This window comes from Vigna angularis, chromosome 3, assembly GCF_016808095.1.
Source record: "Vigna angularis cultivar LongXiaoDou No.4 chromosome 3, ASM1680809v1, whole genome shotgun sequence".
Taxonomy (NCBI): domain Eukaryota; kingdom Viridiplantae; phylum Streptophyta; class Magnoliopsida; order Fabales; family Fabaceae; genus Vigna; species Vigna angularis.
This window is the reverse complement of record NC_068972.1, coordinates 10,461,565-10,478,700: the sequence shown is the minus strand read 5'-3', so window position 1 is coordinate 10,478,700 and position 17,136 is coordinate 10,461,565. Positions and strand designations below refer to the sequence as shown.

Below are 17,136 nucleotides of genomic sequence, written 5' to 3'. Positions count from 1 at the left end.
CATAATAATATTTATTTTTTCACTTTCTTTTAGGAGATAAATTTTTTTTTCTTGAATGAATCACAAAATAAAAGAAATTTATTTTTCATTTTATATTATTTCTTAGTTTTTCTCTTCCTTAATTTATCAAATTAAACGTGTAAACAAAAAATTAGATTAATGTGATAAGCGTGTACTATGAAATTCTATAATTTTTTGAAGTTCATCACATGAATTGTTTTTTTTGAAAATTAAATTGTTATCCAAGAAAATTAATATTTAGCTCATCAACTCCAATACTTAACTAATGAATATTTTTACTAACTTGTTCGAGAAGACCCCAAATTCAGTTTATATGTTAAAAGTTTGATGCATTCAATTTATAAATCGTTTATAAAGTTAATTATGTTGTATCTTGAATGTTAAAGGCTATAAATTTTAGGTTTAATGTCTCCGTAGGTCCCTATTTTGGTCATGAATTTCAAATAGGTCCTCTTTCTTTTCGGCGTATCAATTGAGTCCTTGTTTTTGTAAAATTGAATCAATTACAGGCCTGCCGTTAAATTGAACAAACGGCCGTTACAGTATTAGTTATGTGGCATGGTTCAGTGCAGTTACTAATCAGACGTGGCATTTAAAACGATTTTTGTATTAAATAATTGGTATGCACATATGTATATTCACTTTTGGGTAAGGGCATACTAGGAAATTTGAAAAAATTAAAGGGCGAGACGTTTTAATTGAGGAATGCAACTGAGATTGGGGAAAGAAATTGGGGGTTCTTACTACTAGGGTTCGCGTGAGGGGAAAAATCTCATTCTTTCTTCGATTCGAAGCGCCGGTGTTCGTGGGTGAAGATTATGTAGTTGGAAGTGGGAGGGTGCGCGTTCTTTGTTCGATTCGAAGTGATGGATAATGAAGTGCAGAAGTCGCATTCTTGTTCATCTTCGACATGCAATGGGTGGCGGAATCAAAACTGTGATGTCGTTTTTCGTGGTGGTAGAGTATCTACGATTGATGGTGTATCACCCCTTTGCCTCCGTGGAGAGAAAACAATGGTAAGAACAGCTAGAACTGCTAAGAACATAGGGAAGCAATTCTGGAGCTGCCCTAAGTACAAGGTAAGAACGTGTAGAAGTAGTGTTTTGTTTGAGTAGAAAGTCGTTTTAATTGTAATTTTTTTCACAGACTGGACATGAAGGTGGTTGCAATTTCTTCAAATGGTGTTGTGAAGACGATAATGACAAAAGCTATACAAATGTGAAGTGGGAAGAAAAGCATGAGTGTTTGTCAAAGATAGGAGAAATGGGAGGTAGATCGAAGATGATGAGTGATTTGATTAAATCTGTCAACGTTGTGGAGAAATGGATGAAGGTGTTGACAAGATTGGTTATTTTTATTTTTTTACTTAATATTATTGTAATTTCAATATGGATTATAAATCCATAATGTAGTAGTGTTGATTGTTTTCTTAGGAAGAAATTAACCGGGTTTTTCGGTTTGTTAGGATGGAACTGTTTATGTATATGAGGAGATGTGAAGGAATGAAGTTGTGTTACTGAAGTGATAAACATAATCAATTGAGGTTTTGGTTTAATGTAGCAGGTTTTAAGGCCTTTTAAAAATTGTTTAATGTTTATTTTATTCACAACAATGTTACATAATAATTAACGCTCGGTCCGGTCGTCCTACCGTGTCTATCGCTCGTCCAACTAGCTCCTTGTTCCCGAGCGTTCGGTATGGTCGTCCTCCCTCGTGTATTGCTCGTCCAACTACCTCTGTGCTGAAGACCGTTCGGTCTGGTCGTCCACCCTCCTGTATCACTCTTCCAACTACCTCCGTGCTCAAGACCATTCGGTCTGGTCGTCCTCCCTCGTCTACCGCTCGTCCAACTACGTTCGTGCTCAAGATCGTTTGGTCTGGTCGTCCACCCTCCTGTATCGCTCTTCCAACTACCTCCGTGGTGAAGACCGTTCGGTGTGGTCATCCACCCTCCTGTATCGCTTTTCCAACTACCTCCGTGTTCAAGACCGTTCGGTCTGGTCGTCCACCCTCCTGTATCGCTCTTCCAACTACCTCCGTGCTGCAGACCGTTCGGTCTGGTCGTCCACCCTCTTGTATCGCTCTTCCAAGTACCTCCATGTTCCCAACCGTTCGGTCTGGTCGTCCTCCCTCTAGCGTTCGGTCCCCCTCTCTCTCCCTCCCACACCTTCTTCTCTTGTACACTTTCCAGCCCCTAACATGTGCTCCCTGCCTTCCAACGTTCGACCTTTACGATCGATATCGTTCGGCCTCACTTCTATATAAGACGTCAAAGAAGGAAATTCTAATATATCCAAAATATTGTAATACATCCAAAACAGTTCCTGGTCATTGACAAAATAGTTCATGGTCATTGTAATACATCCAAAACATTGTAATACATCCAAAACCATACATAGTTGGCATCATTGTCATTCATTAAATTACATAGCAGTAAAACCATAAACCTTGTTCCTTAGACTATTACATAATAAGATCCTTAAACTTGGCATCATTGTCATTTATACACACATCTATAGTTGAGCTTCCTGGTCATTCATACACACTTCAAATAACTGTGATGATGGCATGATTGGTTCTTGGGTTGCTTTAGGGCAACGACTCCTGTTGTGCCCAACCTCCCTACATAGCCCGCATCTCTTCCGCAAACCACCCTTGCTCACTCGTGAATCATCCTTTCTGATCTCCCACTGCTCCAGTCTTCTTTTCCTTTTAGGTCTTCCAGGCATAACCTTTTTCCTAGGAGGCATGACATCCGGATATGGTGTTAGGTCCCACATGTTGTTTCCGTTGATGGGATATACGATTGATGCATGAGTTTCTTCATAGGTGGACTTTAGAAAGCAAGCCGGAATGAACTGCTGGCCATCAATATTAAGAAACTTCATTGCGGCTAGGGAGTGACAACATGGAATTCCTGTGATGCTCCATCTCCTGCACGAGCATGAGAACTCGTCTATGTTTACAACAATTTTTTCTCCACTTTGGGAGACGTGTCTTACTTCAAAGAGTTTGTGTGCTGACCAGCTATAAAGAAATAAAAAAAAATTTAAACTACACATTTAAATAACATAAAGTTTACCAAGGAATGAATAAACATTTATGAAGTTATGAAGAAAGTTACCTAGGTATCCAGTTCTTGGTTGCTTGGGATTCGTTTGTAAATCTGGCCTGGATCTTTGGACAAATTGGTCCTAAAAATGATTGTATCTTAGACCTGTTTTTTGCCCATCTTTGCATTATGTATACCCTAATTTCTTCCAGCATTGTTATGATTGGTTTAGTCCTGGTGTGAACCAAGACACTGTTGAAAGCCTCACTCATATTGTTGACCAATGTGTCACATTTTGGTGTTGGACTGAATCTGGACCTTGACCAATATCTACAACATATGATATATACACATGTTAAAACTGCAACTAATATGGACAAACATAAAATAATATAGAAAGGGCAAAAATAATTAATACAAATTGTCAACCTTGGAGGGATGACAATCAAATGCTTGAATGCGTTTTCATTTATATCTTTAATGTTTCTCATCTCCCTTTCCCAGTTTTGTGGATGAGTGGCAGTAGCTGCCCTCCACATCAGCTGTTTCAGATTTTTACCAGGAAACTTTTTCCTAAAGTTTGAATATAAGTGTCTGACACAAAATCTCTGGTCAACACCTGGGAGTAACTGTTGTATGGCTGGTAGTAGACCCTGTGGTGTTAACATAAAACATTTATCACCATATCAAATTATTGAACCAATATACGAAAGAAGCAATTTAAATATGATTATTAGCTTTTGTTGGTCGGAGACAAAAGTAATTGAAGAACATACTTCTCCACCACCAAGATCATCAATCAAAAGATTCAAAAATCACATCCATGAATCTTTGTTTTCCACTTCTACCACCGCATATGCAATGGGCAACATTTGATCATTTCCATCCCTCCCAACAGCCGTCAAGAGCTCACCACCATACTTCCCTTTCAAAAAGGCTCCATCTAATCCAATTATTGACCTACAGCAGACAAAACTGTCTTTGCATGCCTTCAGACAACAGTAAAATCTGTTGAAAATTAACTCACCCTCATTATTCTCAACATGGACCTTAACTGTAGATCCTGAATTTCTTTCCAACAACTCATGCGCATAATCATGTATCCTCTTATATTGTTCATTAAAGGACCCATCAATTTGATTAGAAGCAATAGCTTTGGCTCTATAAGCCATACACCTTGATATACCTATGTTCCACTTCCTTTGAACTTTTTCACGAATATCAACACCCTTCATCTTAGGATTTTCCTTAACTGTTTTCACCAACTTTTTGCTCAACCACTTGGCGTCAACTAACTTCAGGTTGAACTCTCTACTGCATGTATGAATGTCTTTTTTAGTTCTCAGCTGCCGTGATTTTACAGCCTCCATATAACCAAAGTATATGGTCCATGGGCATTCTCCTTTTGCACCAAAGCACTTCATCCTCAATCTTCTTTTGTCATTTTTTACAAACTTTATATTCCTCCCATTTTCCAAGGCATACCCTTTTAGAGCATCTAAAATATCTTGCTTTTCTGCAAAAAAAGTCTCAACTTCCCATGTAAAGTCTACCATACTTTTTGGCATACAAAAAATACCAAACCTCCCATAACCTTCACTGTCATTAACCTCTTCATCACTATCTGTTGCACTAAGAAATTCCTCAGATTTCCACTCAAAATCTGACAATCCTCTATCGTCATGATCATGACATTCAACACTGACATTATCACGGTCATCATCACTGTCATAAAGACTTTCTACTTCTACTTCTACTTCGACATTACCATCTACATCACCATCTATATCACATTCAACACTCACATCTACTAGGCCCTCTAAGCACTCATTATTTCCATGTACATCACCTTCTTCAGTAGATGTACTCCAACTACAAAGATAAACTTCATCCTCCACAACTCCTTCACACACATTCAACTCTTGCTCTTCTTCAACCTCATGCAACTCTTGTACGTGACCATGACCTTCAACCTATACTTCAACAGCACCACCATCTTCTTCACCCTCGTTCACCTCTTCTAAGTCACCATCAACTACACCATTTACTTCAACACCGTCACCATCTTCTTCACAAACATTCACCTCTTGTAAGTCACCATCAACTACACCATTTACTTCAACACCGTCACCATCTTCTTCACAAACATTCACCTCTTGTAAGTCACCATCAACTACACCATTTACTTCAACACCGTCACCATCTTCTTCACAAACATTCACCTCTTGTAAGTCACCATCACCTTAACCATTTACTTGAACAAAATCACCATCTTCTTCACCCTCTTTTTGTACTGTACCATTACCTTCGACTTCTCCTTCATCATTAGTAATGTCTTCAAGCATATGAATGACTTCGGGATCAGAAACTACATGGACAACGTATAAATGAACTTCAACATTAAGCCTAGCTAAGTTAGCCATATGCATGGCACCTCTGTCATCAATCAATTGTTCCAACCTATTTTCCAACACTAAACCCCCTCCTAAACAGTACCATAAATCTTTAAAATTCTCATATCCTAAATTTTCACTACACTGACAACCACAAAAAAACTCCACATGTCAGGGTCAAAGGACAAAGTTGTTGTCTCCCCTTCATACTTTAGGGTACTATCATTAATGAACTTTCCTCCATGGTGGAAAACACACACAATAGCGTCCTCCATTACGCACAACACAACATAAATATATCTACAGACCTATTATGAAAACATATCACGACAAAAAAAATATATACTTAAATAGGCACAGAGATCAAATAACTTTAAACATACGCACTCAGACAAAGTCAAATAACTTTAAACATACATGGGGGACCACCAAAATGCAATCAAAACCAGAGACCAAACCATACATCAATGGGGGACCACCATCGAATATTGTAGTTTCGATTCAATAAAAACGAAGACAATAAAGCACAAACACTGACCTTCCTTGAGATTAACCTCCACTCACCACGTGCTTCAGCTTCTTGCTTCCAATAATAAAAGGACCCACACCTGACCTACCGAGACACGAACCCCTGCATGCACTCTGCCGCTTCAGCTTGAACTTAGGATCGCGATTTTTCTTCTCTCACGCGAACCCTAATAATAAAAACCCTCAATTTCTTTCCCCAATCTCAGTTGCATTCCTCAATTAAAACGTCTTGCCCTTTAATTTTTTCAATTTTCCTAGTATGCCCTTACCCAAAAGTGAATATACATCTGTGCATACCAATTATTTAATACAAAAATCGTTTTAAATGCCACGTCTGATTAGTAACTGCACTCAACCATGCCACGTAACCAATACTGTAACGACCGTTTGTTCAATTTAACGGCAGACCTGTAATTGATTCAATTTTACAAAAATAAGGACTCAATTGATATGCCGAAAAGAAAGAGGACCTATTTGAAATTCATGACCAAAATAGGGACCTACGGAGACATTAAACCAAATATGTATTATGATACTAAAATTACACCACTACAAAACAAGATGTTTTTATATTATTATTGTTTTTATTTTCACGACACTTTTCTTTTTTATATTTAATTTTAGACAATATGTATCTATTTCATGGTAGAGAGCTATATATTTGAATTTAAATAATATTGATTTAATGTAAATATTATTTATTTAGTCGTAAATTATTACACACACCTAATTGATTTTAAACTAAATAGTTTTAAATTTGTTTGCAAGGTAATTTTAAGTAATTACTTAAAATTAAAAGTATAAAACACAAATATTGTAGAAAAGTAGTTAAATTCGATATTTTTTTTATTGGATTAAGTTGAAGTCGAAGAATATGTATATTAAAATAGAGCAGACCAAAGTTCAAGAGAAAGTGTAGAGAAGATACATAAAAAAAAGGTCAAAAGAAATATTAAATAACAATCTTAACATCATTATAATGATTAACTTTATTCATCCTTGAAAATAAAGTTGCATCATCGCCCTAGAAAAAAAGGTTCTAACAATATCAGTATGCTCCATGCATCGTAAAGCTGAGGATTCAAGCTTTTGATTCGTATTAAAAAAACACGTATTTGTATGATAAATAAATTACATTTAATATAGTCAGACCAACTAATTTGGTTTAAGTTCAATGTCATTTTTTAATTCTAATTTTTATAAGTATTTTGATTTTAAGTGTGGTGAGTAATATAGTCAAAACTAATCATTATATATAAGAAATATTATTTGTTTTAAAGACTATAATTTTATTTTAAAACATAAAATTATGTTATTATTTTATTCTTAAAAAATGTTTCAAATAATGAAAATAAAAAAATATATTTAAACTATGTTAAATTACAATTTCTGAATAATAAGAAACGATATATCAAAAATATTATGTAATTTTTTAAAGAAGTCATTAAATTTTAATAAACAACACTTCAACTTCTCATGTAATAATTATTTTTGATGAAAATATACATATGATTTTTAAAATTCTCGACCAACTGACACAAAATGATTTTAGCTTGATAAATAATTTTTAATCTGTGTTTGATATACAATTGCATTAATTATTTGCCATCCTGTTAGACTAAAGTTCGAACATAATTGTCATCAATGCGAGATATTTGTGGTCTATAATTTCAGCTTTTTTTTCTAAAAGGATTTACTCTCTTTATTTTTTCCATCAATATGTATAAAGAGAATTGCATGTAAATTGTGATTTTTTTTTTTTAGTACACAGCACAGTTGAGTTTTATTATCTAAACGTATTTATTTCAATAATATAATTTTTATTTATGATCAAAATTTGACTTCCAAAAACTTGAATTCCAATTTTTATTTTAATCCATTTACTTAAAGAAAAATGTTAAAATTCAGTTTCGGACCGAATTCTAAATTAACATTTAATAACATTTCTTTTGAACCGCACGCGCGCTTTTGAATTTAATTTCATAACCATTTTGCCCTTCGACTTTTCCTAATATTCCCACTCACTGCTTCACTGCCCATGCTCTTCACACTCCTCATTCTTAATCATTAAATCTCAAGCAAGAGCATTAATTTCCCATTTCAATTCCATTTTTCAAATTCATTTTTCATACCAATCATATTTTCGGTTACAATTTCTCAGCCAAACCTTCGTTTCTGTGTGTAATTTTTCTAAAATCCACAATCAAAAACCTCTGCTTCCTTTCAATTTCGAATTGTTCTTCTGCGCAATCTTCTTCTTTTACCGTTTGAAATTCTGTGAGTTCCTCTCCCTCTGTATATATCTTTTGTTTGGACAATTTTTTTTTCTTTTTGTTGAGTTTGTGTCTCCTGGGAAAGTCGATAAAAGACAATTGGAATGGAAAAGTTGGTTTCACTTTTTCTCCACCTCACTCACGTCACCAAAACCCTGAATTTCAGGTTTTATTTCTTTTAGGGTTATGCAATTCAGGTTTTGTGGAGCACGGAAACTGGGCACACCATTGTTTGCCTTCTGTTCTTTAGCTTTTCTTTTTTTCTTTTCCGAGTAATTTATGAGAAAATTGGATTATTTTAGGATGTGGGTCTGCGATAGTTCGTTTTCTTGTGTATGGTTGGTGTTGTTATTGTTTACTTGATGGAATTGATCAATAATCGGACCATGTTTGTCGTATGAATCCAAGAAACAGGGTTTTTGTGTAACGGGCGAGGTTTGGGTTGAGGATAATGTCGTCTTTTCGTTCACTGCATCAGCTTGGTTGTTGGCTGGATATATTCTTACTAATTAATTAATAATGCCTTGTCGTATCCGTTGGGTTTTGATATTCTTTGTTTAATTTTCATTTTGAAAAAGTGAACGTTCTTGAAATCAAATAATCGGTGTTTCTCTTTGGTGTAACGTGTTTCTGCTACTCCTTAGTGCGATCTTATTCTCTCTTCTTTCTTCTGTTTTATTTTCTTTATTTTTCTGTTTTGCTTTTCTGTAGCAGGTTGTCATCTGCCTTGGTCCTGGAAATTTCCGGAAGCTGAGATTTGATGAGCTTGTGGCAGTGATTGTAGGGAAGGTTTAACGCATGAAGAAACTATTCTTTTTCACATCTTCTGCGTCTAGTAGTGGAAATAACAACAATGCAACTCCGCCGAAATCAACAAATAAGCAAAAGGCATGGGATAGTGTTTCCGAGATTGGAATGAACAATCAAGCTTACGGTAAAGCTGATGATTATTTCCAGAGCTCCAAGGGCTTTTTCTCCAAAACTCGAAAAAATGTTTCTGATGATCAGAGTTCTTCTGGTGTTCCAGATCTTAGAAGGAGCAGGTCACTGTCGTCATCTGCTTGCCAGTTCAGAGATCCAACGAGGTCTTCTTCAAGTAGCATTGTTAGTGATCCATATCATCAATTTGAGCGTTCATCTCGGTGAGACTTGATAACCTAACTTTTGAAGCATATTGTTGACTGAACTGAAGCTTATTCCACGTTGTATTGGCTACATTTTGCACATATTTATTTTGGTTGAACTTTCTATGTGTATATATCAGTTGTCAGGCTCCTAACTATGAGAAACAAAAGCGAGACACGACAGCCCAAGTTTCTTCTGTCCAGAATTCGCACGGATATGAGAGACCTGGGTCTACCAGTTCTTCAAGATCCCATCACGAGTCATATGGGAACTCATTCCAGCAACATTTCAAGTAAGGTTCTTGATCGTTACATTGATGGGAATTTATATTTTAACATTTAAAGATTTTTCTAAAATAAAATAGAATAATTTGTAGTATTTGGTTTTACATAATAAAACACTTTATTTAATTTTATTTGTACTGTGTTTTAGTTTAGAAATCATAAGTGACGATTAGTAACTTATTTGTGGTTAGTTTAGAAATAATAAGTGACGTTTAGGAACTTATTTGTGGTTAGTATAGAAATAATAAATTGTGGGCTAGAAATAATAAGTGACCTTTAGTAACTTAATTGGCCGTTATATTAACATCATTTCATATATTATCTCTTCTTTTACTGTAGCTATATGTGGTTGATGATTTTCATTACTTTTGGGCTACAGGTTGGTTACATACCTCACAATCTCTTTTGCAAACAATTATTCGGACATATCCTCAGGTACGAGAGTGCACTGTATAGTTCATTTGCACTATTTATGTTGAACTATTTCTTTCATTGTTTGCTACTATGTAGGTAACTAATTATCAAATTATATATTTTCTGAATAGAATTTCTAGAACTTTATTTTATTTTTTTCATCTCAATTTATTGGGCTACTGGTTGGTTACACACCTCACAATCTCTTCCATTTGCAAACAATTATTCGGACATATCCTCAGGTACGAGAGTGTCCTATGTAGTTTATTTGCACTATTTATGTTGAGCTATTTCTTTGTATTTCTTCCATTGTCTGCCACTTTGTAGATAACTGATTATCAAATTATATATTTTCTGAATAGAATTTCTAAAACTTTATTTTATTTTTTTCATCTTAATTTACTAATATTGGCAGTTATACTAACTAACTCAACCACTCATTTTTTTTCCCATTTTGGTTGGTGGGGTGCTGTTAATTTTGCATTAATGATGTCGCAAATGGAGGGAGGTTTCCCAGTTGATTACAACACCATAACTGATTCTTTTCTTAAGGTGTTTATCTACTATGATTAAGTGATAACGGTAATTCTTACCATTATCTGTGTTGCATTTTTTTACCAAATCAACTCTCTTCTTGAAGCTTGAGACCTGTTTAATCCTTGTATCTAACTTTGTGAATAAGTTTAGTTTAGGTTACACTTAGGGATTTTCATCACTAATTCCCTCAATTTTGTTGGAAAATTGTGTGCATTGGATGAGTATAAAAACCATCAAGAATGAAGCTGTAAAAGCAAGTAATTAGAGGACTCACGAAGATAGTTCTCACACCTGTGCGCCCCAGAAAGGAGGCTAAGCGCCAATCTTCGCGCATTCTGTGCGCAACTTTCACACCAGGGCACCTCAGAAGGGGGCTGAGCGCGATACTTGCTGATGTGGCACCCTAACCCTATTTAAGGCTACCATACAATGAGGATGTGATCTTCTTGGTGGCTGAAGCACAAAAACACCATCTTGGACATTTGGTAGCTGGTTTTGGTCGTGGGAACTCTCCATTCTTCTTCCTTGGGTCTCCATCTCTTCCATTTTCTTCCATTGTAAGTTCAAGCTCTCCATGACAATGGAGAGCTAAGTTCATTTTGTTGGGGAATGATGTAACTATCTTGTAAATGCACTTGTTTTGAATGAATACAAGCTTGAGTGTTTATTTCCTTTGCTTAAAGCTTGTTGTGACTTGATCAATCCTAGCATGATTCTCTGGTTTGCTTAATGTTGGGAAATATTGGGTGAAACATGAACTGGACTAAACACCTAAAGGAAATTGTATCTAGGGATAGAACTTGGACCTTTAGTTGTCTTAAACCTTATTTCTTAGTGCAGATGAACTTGTTAGGTTTCCAAGGAATTGTTAGGTAAGACCCTATATCGTATCTCTTGGAAACCTAACAAGTTCATTTGCACTAAGAAATGAGGTTTAAGACAATTAAATGTCCAAGTTCTATCCCTAGATACAATTTCCTTTAGGTGTTTAGTCCAGTTCATGTTTCACCCAATATTTCCCAACATTAAGCAAACCAGAGAATCATGCTAGGATTGATCAAGTCACAACAAGCTTTAAGCAAAGGAAATAAACACTCAAGCTTGTATTCATTCAAAACAAGTGCATTTACAAGATAGTTACATCATTCCCCAACAAAATGAACTTAGCTCTCCATTGTCATGGAGAGCTTGAACTTACAATGGAAGAAAATGGAAGAGATGGAGACCCAAGGAAGAAGAATGGAGACTTCCCACTGCCCAAAACCAGGTCCAAGATGGTGTTTTCGTGCTTCAGCCACCAAGAAGATCGCACCCTCGTTGCATGGTAGCCTTAAATAGGTCTAGGGTGCCACATCAGCAAGTATCGCACTCAGCCCCCGTCCTGGGGCGCCCGGGCGTGAGAACTGTCTTTGTGAGTCTTCTAATCACTTGCTTTTGCAGCTTCATTCTTGATGGTTTTTATGCTCATCCAAAGCACACAATTTTCCTACAAAATTGAGGGAATTAGTGATGAAAATCCCTAAGTGTAAGCTAAACTAAACTTATTCGCAAAGTTAGATAAAAGAGAGGATTAAGCAGGTTTCAAGCTTCAAGAGAGTTGATTTGGTAAAAAAATACAACACAAATAATGGTAAGAATTACCGTTATCATTAAGTCATTATTGTGGTGATTAGTAACATGATATTCATGCTTCATTATGTTGGTTAAATGTTTCTTTATGTGGCTTTTTGTTGATTTTTATGTACAAACACTCCCTTGGTCCTTTCCTCATTGTTTTAACTATTATTAATTGATAGTTCATGTATTACCTTCTTTTTGTCATGTTCACAGAAATCTGATCCGTGAGGTAACTGCCTTTCTCCTAGATTTTCTGTATCCACAGGTTTGTGTGCTCCATTGCTTTTATAGTTTATATATTGAAACATTGTGCTAATTTAAAAGGCACTAAGTGGTTTTTTGGTTCTTGCAGTCACTTGTTAAATTTTTGATGAACAACAAATAAGGCATATGGCCTAGTGCGCTACGCATAGGATATAGTGCATAGGGAATAAGGTATAGTGGACAACATAGAGGACATATGGCATAGGGCATAGGGTATGAGGCATAGGTAAGGCTTAGATCAAAGTAAGGGTAGAATTTAGGGTTTAATGTACTAGGACTTACCACCTAGGCCATAAAGCTTAGGACTTGCTACAGAATATTGCAAACAATTGTGCATTGATGCCTGCATATGGATTTTTGAGCAATTCAGGTCATATGAATGACTGTAATTTTTTTTTCTTGGATCATATTTGAGCTCCAGGTAATTATTTAACTTTTTGTAACGGTTTTGTCTGGTGGACAATGTATGCCTTCTGTAAAGGGGACAAGCTTGGATGCAGTGAGGAACTAGGAGATCTTGTAAAGGTAGGTTGCATTTGAAATTTTGAAATACTTTGAATTGATTGCTTTTTTTATTTTTTGCTTTTTGTTTCGTTCTATTTGTTGTATATTTAATATGAAATGAGATTTTTTTGTTAATTTTGGTAATATGTTCTAATGTAAACTGCGGACAATGATCTTGTTTTAAAAATATTCATCAAAGTCTGAGCTATTCCAAAATTGTTGTTGCTTTTGCTGAGAGAACAAAATTTGACAAGATTCTAATATACTCTAAGCAGGTAGAGGCTTGTTTATATTATTGATTTCTATGTACAAGCACTCTCTAGTTCTTATCCTCTTTTTATTGATTACATGATTTTTGATGCAGTATTCCATTGCTTGTATAATTTATCTAATGAAACTTTGAGCTAATTTAAAAAAACTAATTCGTTTTTCGGTTCTTGTAGTCACTTGTTGAATTTTTTGGCAATCTATCAGGAGAATGGGCACTAGAGAGCATGAAAGACTTATTGTTGTTGAAACTCAGAGGCAACCTACAAATTACTGTGCAGGTATGAAACTATAATTTTCTTCTATAGCATGATATTATTAATATTTGATTGATAACTGAATGCTTATTTATATCTGTCTAGGTTGCTAAAGAATGTTGTGAACAGTTGGGCATTGATGCTTGCATAAGGATTTTTTAGCAATTCAGGTCATATGAAGGGCTGTCATTTTTCATGGGATCATATTTAAGCTCCAGGTAATTATTTCATTTTTATTTAACTGATTTTTTTTGGTGGACAATGGATGCCTTCTGTAAGGGGGAGAAGTTTGAATGCAGTGAGGAACTAGGAGATCTTGTAAAGGTAGGTTGCATTTGAAATACTTTGAATTGATTGCTTTTTTTATTTATTTATTTGGTTTTTCTTTCATTTTAATTGTTGTATATTTAATATGAAATGAGATTTGTTTCTTAATTTTGATTAATATGTTGTAATGTAGACTGTGGACAATGATCTGACTTTAGAAATAGACATCAAAGCCAGAGCTACTCCAAAAGTTGTTGTTGGTTTTGTTGAGAGAAGAGAATTTGACAAGATTCTAATATACTCTAAGCAGGTAGAGGCTTGTTTATTTATGAAATTCTATTGATTTTTGTTTATCAGATTATTTGATGCTTCTTTTGTTAATTTCATTGATATTCTTCTGGCCTAGAGTGTTTTAATTGGCCGTTATATTAACATTATTCCATATCTTAGCTCCTCTTTTACTACAACTATTTGTGGGTAATGATTTTCGTTACTTTTGGGCTACAGGTTGGCTACACACCTGACTATCTCTTCCTTCTGCAAACAATTCTCCAGTCAGATCCTCAAGTACGAGAGTGCACTATGTAGTTCATTTTCACTATTTTTGTTGAGCTATATCTTTGTATTTCTTTCATTGTCTGCCACTCTGTGAGATCCCAAAATATTATTATAGATATTTTATTTCTTCGTGAGTTTAATCAGTAAAAATTTATTATTGAGCTATTATAATCTGGTGTTCAAATATTGAGAGTATGATTCTAGTATTTTATTTATTCTGGTAATTTCCAAGGCACGTATATATATTTTTAAGTCATAATACTTAATCCAATATAGTATATGTTTTTTTTTTTCAATGCAAGTAATCCTTGTTTTTTTTAGCCAAGGAAAAACCGTAGCTTCCTTTTATTCTTCCTCTTTAACGTCTTTTGTCCTCTTTCCCATACAATTGCATTATTTCCTCCCTTTCCCCACACACAGAGTGTTGTCTTCTTCCATTGTAGCGTCCTTTGACACCTTTTACTTCATATCAAGACTTTCTTTGTATAAACCAAACGAAACAAAACTTGTACAGGACTTTGAAGTGAAACTACGGGAAACAATTAAGCTTAGATTAAGGAAATTTGTTCCTTCTTTGATTGAAAACGTCCAAACATAGGGGCTGCTAGCTTCAAGGATAAAACCTTAACTTCCCCTTAATGATAATTAACAAAAATAATAAGGAAAAGCAGAGGAGAGAAGGTTGGTCTGAGATAGGAAGAAGTAAGTAAAGAGGTTGGACAAATTCTGTAGATCTAGACAAGTAGGAGCTACCTTAGATCGTGTAGAAGAGTTGGAGCTGCTAATTTTCGTAGAGGAGAACCAAAGAATCTAGGTAGAGGAGCTAAGCTATACTTTAATTGTATGAATACTTGAAATTGTTGATCTGTGAAATGTGTTCTGATGATATAGTTGATGTAAGAATAGCATAGTTGCTTGGCTTGTGTGTATGCTCTGCTTCATGAGTTTGGTTGAAATGTATATTTTAACTTTGAGATGGATGAACTAGAAGGATGAATGACCGAATAATATGGCTTTTAAATACCTTATATCTCTGCGTTTGGAAAGAAAGGAGAGTTTGGTTGGCAGTATATTGTTTGTGGCTATTAGAACTCTCCGTTTGTTTCCCTTACATGCTCGAATGAGATTAAAATCTCTTGTATATGTCTTGAAGCCGTGTAGAATTATTGTGTTAGAGAATTAAAGGTGTTCAAAAGAAAGAATAAGAAAGGAGGGAAGGAGATACAGTAAAGAAGGCGGGAAACAGTAGGATATCAGTTAGTTGATATCAGTTAGTTGTTAGTTAGGAGGAAAAAGGGGAGAGTATAAATAGAAGTTAGTTGAGAGGGGAAGGGATCGATTCTGTATTCTTTGAATTGTACTGGAACTTTGTCCAGTGGAGGAAGGTTCAGGCTTCCTTGAGAGAACCCATTGTACATTGAATTCTTGGATTAATTCAATAACACGAGAGTTATTCATTGTTTCTAATTTTTCTTGAGTATTATCGAGTGTGGATCGACTTCTTGATTAAAGAAGTCTATCATATTGCATAGGGCCCCTACATCCATTTATTCATGGCATGAATTTTATATCCTGAAGAATTATGGTTTCACATGGGTCACTAAGGTTAATTGTTAATCTTAATGGTTCTGCCACTCGATACTTATATTTTATTGTTATTTGACCATGCCTATCGGTGCAACATTACTCCCCATCTGCTGATTAACTCTTTGTTTTTTATCTTATGTATGTGAAAGGCCAAAAAGAGTGAAAACTTCTGATTCCTTTTATTAATAGTTTTGTAACTGTGCAGAATTTTACTGCTAGAAATAATTTCGTGTCCTCACTCATCTATGAGTGAACTGGCTGACTTTCTTTTCTTATGGCAAGTCTGAAGTCTGAATTGAGTCAGTGTGGGGCAATGGTATGTTGTTTTGTTGTTGTTTTGGTGTCTTTTATAAAATAAAAATAAAATAAAAATTTCCAAGCATGGTTGATATGTATATTGATAGGTTCTTTAATCTAGAACCTATGGAAAACACGCTCTATACACCCAAGTCACACAACACAGAATGCGAAATAACCTCTTCATATTGACTTTCAATCAAAGAAACGAATACAAAGAGCTTAACCTCCCCCTCTCAGGACAACAAGTTCTTGACAAAACTCTTATTCTCTCCCCCCAAAAGTCCCTCTACAATTAGACCTAAAACTATTTATACAAGTTTCTTCCTGCTCTCCCTAACTGCCTAGGCAGTTAGGTTAACTAATGTCTCTTCCTTCTCTCATACACTAATAACGGCCTAACATTACTCCCCCCTCCTTCAGCAACCTTGTCCCCAAGGTTGAACTCAGGGTATTGATCCTGCATGGTTTTCACGTCTTCCCACATAGCTCCCTCTCTCCCTCCGTCTTGCCACTCCACCAAGACTTGCTGCATTGTTTCTTCCCCCTACTGCCTTGTTCTCTTCTCAAGAATCCTCACTGGCCAATAGCTGGATCCTTCTGCCTGTAGCTCAGCTGGCAGCTCCTTTTCTATTCTCTTTTCCCCCACTGCTTTCTTTAATTGGGAAACATGAAAGACAGGATGTATCCTGGCTGTTTCTGGCAGCTGTAGGCAATAAACAACCTTCCCAATTTGCTGAATGACCTGGAAGGGTCCATAATATCGAGCTGCTAGCTTGGGATGCAACCGCACGGGCGTAGAAGCTTGTCTATGAGGTCTAATTTTTAAGTAGACCCAATCTCCTACTTTTATATCCACTTCTCTCCTCTTTTTATTCGCTTGATTAGACA

The 17,136-nt window shown here is 35.5% G+C and overlaps 1 protein-coding gene and 1 long non-coding RNA gene across 20 annotated transcripts in view; one reads left to right on the top strand and one right to left on the bottom strand.

Moving 5' to 3' along the window:
* Nucleotides 1-2,534: 2,534 nt before the first annotated feature.
* On the bottom strand, nt 2,535-5,741 carry LOC108319502 (uncharacterized). The gene is made up of 7 exons (XM_052874459.1): nt 5,727-5,741; nt 5,379-5,610; nt 5,089-5,297; nt 3,925-5,046; nt 3,503-3,726; nt 3,146-3,403; nt 2,535-3,048 (listed from the first exon to the last, which is right to left on the bottom strand). Exons 1-7 carry the CDS (start codon nt 5,739-5,741, stop codon nt 2,535-2,537), a joined length of 2,574 nt encoding a protein of 857 aa, XP_052730419.1.
* Nucleotides 5,742-8,012: 2,271 nt separating this feature from the next.
* The window catches only part of LOC108321986 (uncharacterized), a 28,119-nt gene continuing 18,995 nt past the window's right edge, over nt 8,013-17,136 (top strand). For 7 of the 19 annotated variants that reach the window (XR_008247886.1, XR_008247876.1, XR_008247878.1 and 4 more), the window contains exons 1-11: nt 8,013-8,271; nt 8,979-9,201; nt 9,295-9,409; nt 9,532-9,684; nt 10,056-10,111; nt 12,458-12,509; nt 12,597-13,033; nt 13,456-13,560; nt 13,642-13,860; nt 13,997-14,113; nt 14,311-14,370. This is a non-coding gene — a long non-coding RNA (uncharacterized LOC108321986). The other 12 variants (XR_008247883.1, XR_008247880.1, XR_008247882.1 and 9 more) reach the window with 12 other exon arrangements.